The 4,992-nt window shown below is 41.2% G+C and overlaps 1 protein-coding gene across 1 annotated transcript; it reads right to left on the reverse strand.

Moving 5' to 3' along the window:
- Positions 1-590: 590 nt before the first annotated feature.
- JRKL (JRK like) lies at positions 591-4,128 on the reverse strand. Its single transcript, XM_069469035.1, has 2 exons — positions 4,065-4,128; positions 591-3,661 (listed from the first exon to the last, which is right to left on the reverse strand). Exon 2 carries the CDS (start codon positions 3,491-3,493, stop codon positions 1,922-1,924), a length of 1,572 nt encoding a protein of 523 aa, XP_069325136.1. The 5' UTR covers positions 3,494-3,661; positions 4,065-4,128; the 3' UTR covers positions 591-1,921.
- Positions 4,129-4,992: the final 864 nt, after the last annotated feature.

Genomic DNA, 4,992 nt, shown 5'->3' on the forward strand with positions numbered 1-4,992 from the left:
CCAGATTTCAGAGAATAGCTGTAAACCAAAGAAAGAATAGTCTCCCATCTCTCACCAGCTAGAGAAAAAGTCATAAAATTCAAACTCAAGACCAAAAAACAGTGAACTTTTTTTTACTAGATATTAAAATTTAAAACCACACAGCTTAACAGTAATGTTAATTTTACCACTAGGTGGCAATGATACAGTTGCATTTCACTGACATGATTAATTTTAAAAACAGTGAGCAAATCCAGACAGAAATTCCAAGCTTCTTAGTACATATTTTCACTATGTATATAGAAAAATTCTTCTATATACAAGTTAATTTATAGTTTTTATAGTAGGATGTGTATTTATCTGATTCAGTATGTATGTTAACTTCAGATGCTTTTTCTCCAGTCTATAGTGAGGCAATTTACACAATGAACACAATTTTTAAACACTTTTATCACAAGTCTTCTCAAAAATCTAGACATATATGTATCTATATATTATGAAGATAACAGAATTTATGGAAAGCTATAAATATTTTTAAGGTTTTATAATTCTAAGAAAGGCACTATAAAATATTAAGTATTTCAATGAAAAAGTTAAACCTTTTAAAAATGATGGAGAACAATTCTAATTTTTTTTTTTAATTTTGGGCCAAAAGATGAACTATTATGGAAACATTTCACTTTTAAATTACAAAATAAATTAATATTAATATATGCAGTCTTTTCAATGTCAAATAATAAATTTTAAGAAAATTTATCAAAATTCTGACTTAGATTAAATTTTAGATAAAATAATCCCTTTTTATAAGTGTCAAAATAATAAACAATGAAATTTCTTAGTACCTAGTACTTTCCATAATTATTTCTGCTTTCTTCATTAAATAGGATACAAACATATGATATTTAAAATAAAATCTCTATTCTTCTCATTCCTTATTTTCTTATCAAATAAAAGGGCCAGGTATGACAAAATTTTTGAAGTTATAGATAACATTTCCAAGAATGCAGTAAAAAACTAACAAACAAAAAAACTAAAAAAAAAAAAAAAAAGACATCAAATTTCAAATTCTCAAGATGTTGTTCTCGCAAATATAAGGTAGGAGCATGTATCACATGTAATATTACAAAACCTGTACTATAATTAGATGAATAAATAATAAACCTATACTAGTACCCAATTCATAATAAAAAGAGCAAATTAAAACAAGCCTATTTCCTTTGTTCCCCTAAAGTTCCCCAAATTTTTAATTCCGTTTCCTACAAAAGAATTGATCAGAATGCCATATATATATACATACCACTTTTCCAATAGTTTCTTTCATTCAGCAATCACTGCCTATATTTATTTCATTTCCAGAATAATTTCTTCCTCTTGCAAACCACACAAACGTAAAGGAAGTATGTTTCTAAATTATTTTCATAACTCATAGATAATTATTCCCCTACCATTACTGGATTTCATTTTTGAATTTAGATCATTCTGAAATCTCACAATATAGATCTTCTTATCCTGTCATCCTAAACAAATATACAAAAACAACCATTTAAGACCGTCAGCACAAGAAAAGATTATTATGGCGGCCCTCATAAATCAAGCAAAAGATTTTGGGAAAGTGCTCAAACTGTTCACTGTTAACTCGAACTTTGGCTAGAAAATTCAGGAAATGCCACTGTTGTAGAATGGGTAATTGCAGATTTACAAAATTGAATACATGTGTACACATAATTTATATCTATACAGAGACAGCTTCTGATTATCTGCACAAAGGGACAGGAGACACAGATGATGAAAACACATAATCTTCAAACCACTTTAGATTAATTTTTCTATCAGTATTTCACAGGATGTGAGAACTCATGACATAAAAAAAATTAAGCCATATTGCAAAGAGGTTAAGTGTCACAAACACAATCACCAGAACAATGATAAAATTGAAATGCCATTATTGACTTGAGTTTGTCATCTTCTGTTTATTTCTGATGGTGGCTCGAAGTTTACGTATTACCAGTCTATCAGGTAGAATCATATCACCTTGTTGTTCTAGATAATCCAATAAATTTTCAGTCCATTGGAGAGCAGCTGCATGATTAATATGTTTCTCTGGAATCAGTTCTATTTCCTCCTCCTCATTTTCACTGGATTCATCTGTCTGGCCTTGTGCTCTTCTGATGATTTCGCTGTCAGTTAACACTTCATAGCCTGGTTCAGTACTGTCTACTTCAAGCCATTTTTCAATGTTCTCAATAGTAACATTTTCCAATCCTTTGGTGTGTTGTAAAATGCTGGCCACAGTAGCCACAGATATATCTTCTTCATCAAAGTCCAAGCCTTCTTTCTCCTCAATCATAGGGAGAATCTTCTTCCATGCTCTGCTAATGGTAACCGGTTTTACTAAGTTCCATGCCATTGCTATCTCATAAAGTGCATCCAGTAGAGTTAGTTTCTTCCAGAATGATTTCAAGTCATTACCTTCTTCCAAGTTGTTTTGGAGAAGACCCGCACGATAGTTTCTCTTCATCAGTGCTATGACTCCCTGATTCGAGGGCTGAATCAAGGAAGCCACATTAGGTGGTAAATATTTAGCAAATATTTGGCCATCATCTGACCTCAGGACGTTTTCATTTGGATGTGTTGGTGAATTATCCAACAAGAGCACAGCCTTTTCCTGCAAGCCTTTGGATCTTAAGTACTCCCGAACTTGTGGCACAAAAATCTTGTTAAACCACTGTCGGAAAATGGAAAGATCCATCCACGCACCCTTTTGGCTGAAATAAGAGACAGGCAGGTTTAAGGTGTCAGTTGACTTGAAGGAGCGAGGTTTCTTTGCTTTCCCCACAACACAAAGTTTCAGTTTGTGTAAACCTGTTGCATTGGCACAACACATGATAGTGATTCTTTCAACTGATTTGTGCCCAGGGACAGTGCATTTACCTTTGATTACTGAAGTCCTGGAAGGCAGACACTTCCAAAAGAGTCCAGTTTCATCTGCATTGTAGATTTGTTCAGGTTGCAAATTCTCTCGTTCAATAAAATCTCGAAAATTGTTACAAAAATCTTCCACAGCAGTCTCATCTCCATTTAATCTTTCATTTCTAATGTTAATCTCTCTAATGCTATGCCGCTGCTTAAAACGAGTTAACCAACCAGCAGAGGGGTTAAAATCACCATCCATACCCAAAGCATAAAAGAAGAACTCTGCTCTTTTTGCACAAATGGGTCCAGATATGGGATTCCCTTTTGCTCTTTGCTGGTTGAACCATTCCAACATAGCTCTGTCCAGTTCCTCATACATGGATGGCTTCATAGATTTCCTCTTGGCCAGAAGACTTGTGGAATCAGAACTGCTCGCATAAGTTATAATCTTTTCCTTATTTTTCCTTATATCCCGAACTGTTGTTTCACCAATTCCATAAATCACTGCCAGTTGTTTCGAAGAATCTCCATCCTCAAGTTTCTTTATTATGTCAAGCTTATCTTTAATAGTCAACACCACACGCTTCCGTTTCCCTGACATGGTGAGGCTCTGGGACTTACCCCACACTCACACTGTAGCAATCCGCAAAATCCTTCTCCTTCTCTTACACACTCACTTTAACAGTCTTACACCAACTCAGTCTTTCAACATTACCAGCAACCTGGTGGCCCTGACCCCCTCCCAGGCTGGGCCTGGCTGGCAAACAGACTGCAAAGCAAGGTGAAAGGAGGAAGTTTGAAGGAACAGGCCTTTAACTTACATGGGCAGTAGAGGAGGCCCCAAATCACCGCGGATAATCCGGATTACAGACATGTGTTTTATTGCCCCAGTGGCCGCGAGGAAGACTATAACCCCATCTTGGCCACCAACCACCTGCACGTCCAGATCCCGTGTAAACGCCAGTCACTAACCCCTGCCACACCCCAAAGTTACAGCAAACAGCGGAAGAGCCCGAGGGTCAGGGACTGGCTCCCTTCCCCAGAGGAATGGTTACGTTTGAGTCCTTCCCCAGCAGCTGGGCCCTCCCGCCGCGCAGCCCCACTTCCTGAAGCCAGGCTCAGCCTGGACAGTCCTCCCAGTCCCTCACAGCCCGCCGGGCCCTTCTCCCCACCTCAGTAGCAACCAGGACCCCGCACTGCTCCCTCACTACCGCGCCGCAGCCGCTCCTCCCTCAACCACGCTCCCGGAAGACGCTCCCTCCCGTCTCCCGTCTCCGCCCCTCGCCCCTCCCAGAGGCGGGACTTCCCTTGGTCCCCGGAAGGGGGAGGAGCGTAGCTTGTCAGGGGCTGTTGCCCTGGGCGGAGGCGGAGGCGGAGGCAGAGGCGGAGGCGCTTTGAAAGGTGAGAGCGCGAGGGCGGTGCGGGGCCGGCTCCCGGCGGGAACTCGCTCTTTCTCCGGCCGCTAATGGTTTATTAGAGAGGCGGGGGAAGCCGCGCCTCCTGGCGGGCCAAGAGAAAAATTCCGGCGGGAGCTCTCTGGGTGGACCGGACGGTGCCCCTCAGCCCTTTCCTAGCCCTCCTCCTCAGCTGAACTGCAGTGGGCGCAGCGCCTGTTATTTCCGCCATCTCGAGGTGCTTGGAACTGATGCAGGGAGCTTGGTCGGTGATTTCTCGGGTTTCTGGCCTTTCCAGACCCTTGTTTGTTTTCTGCGTGCAGTGCCCTTTTGGGGTCTGGTGGGGGTTCTGTTATCCTGCGCACGTCATCGCGAAGCTCTGTCTGAGGGTCCGGTTTCCTGGCTACGGTGCCCCTCCCTCCTGGAGGCAGAGTGACGGGCCCGTGGGCGGGCGGGCTGCGCTAGGTGCCTGCGTCCCGCCAAAGAGTCAGGTTTGTAATCACGAAAATCACCCTTTCGGGTGTTAACTCCCAAGAGGATCTGTTCCTCCGTCTGCCACTCATCCCTGCTGGATTGGGCGAACCGCCTTCATTATTACATGTTTTAATGAATAATATAATTATCTCGGATGCCAACCTGGCAGGAATCACTTTGAGAAATTGTGGAGTATTGGACCATGATTCTAAGTGGGGGAGATTGGCTTTCC

Source organism: Eulemur rufifrons, chromosome 6, assembly GCF_041146395.1.
Source record: "Eulemur rufifrons isolate Redbay chromosome 6, OSU_ERuf_1, whole genome shotgun sequence".
NCBI lineage: Eukaryota > Metazoa > Chordata > Mammalia > Primates > Lemuridae > Eulemur > Eulemur rufifrons.

Bases quoted from the DNA above. Each gene is read 5' to 3' on its own strand.
- JRKL (XM_069469035.1), bottom strand. From the start codon at position 3,493: ATGTCAGGGAAACGGAAGCGTGTGGTGTTGACTATTAAAGATAAGCTT.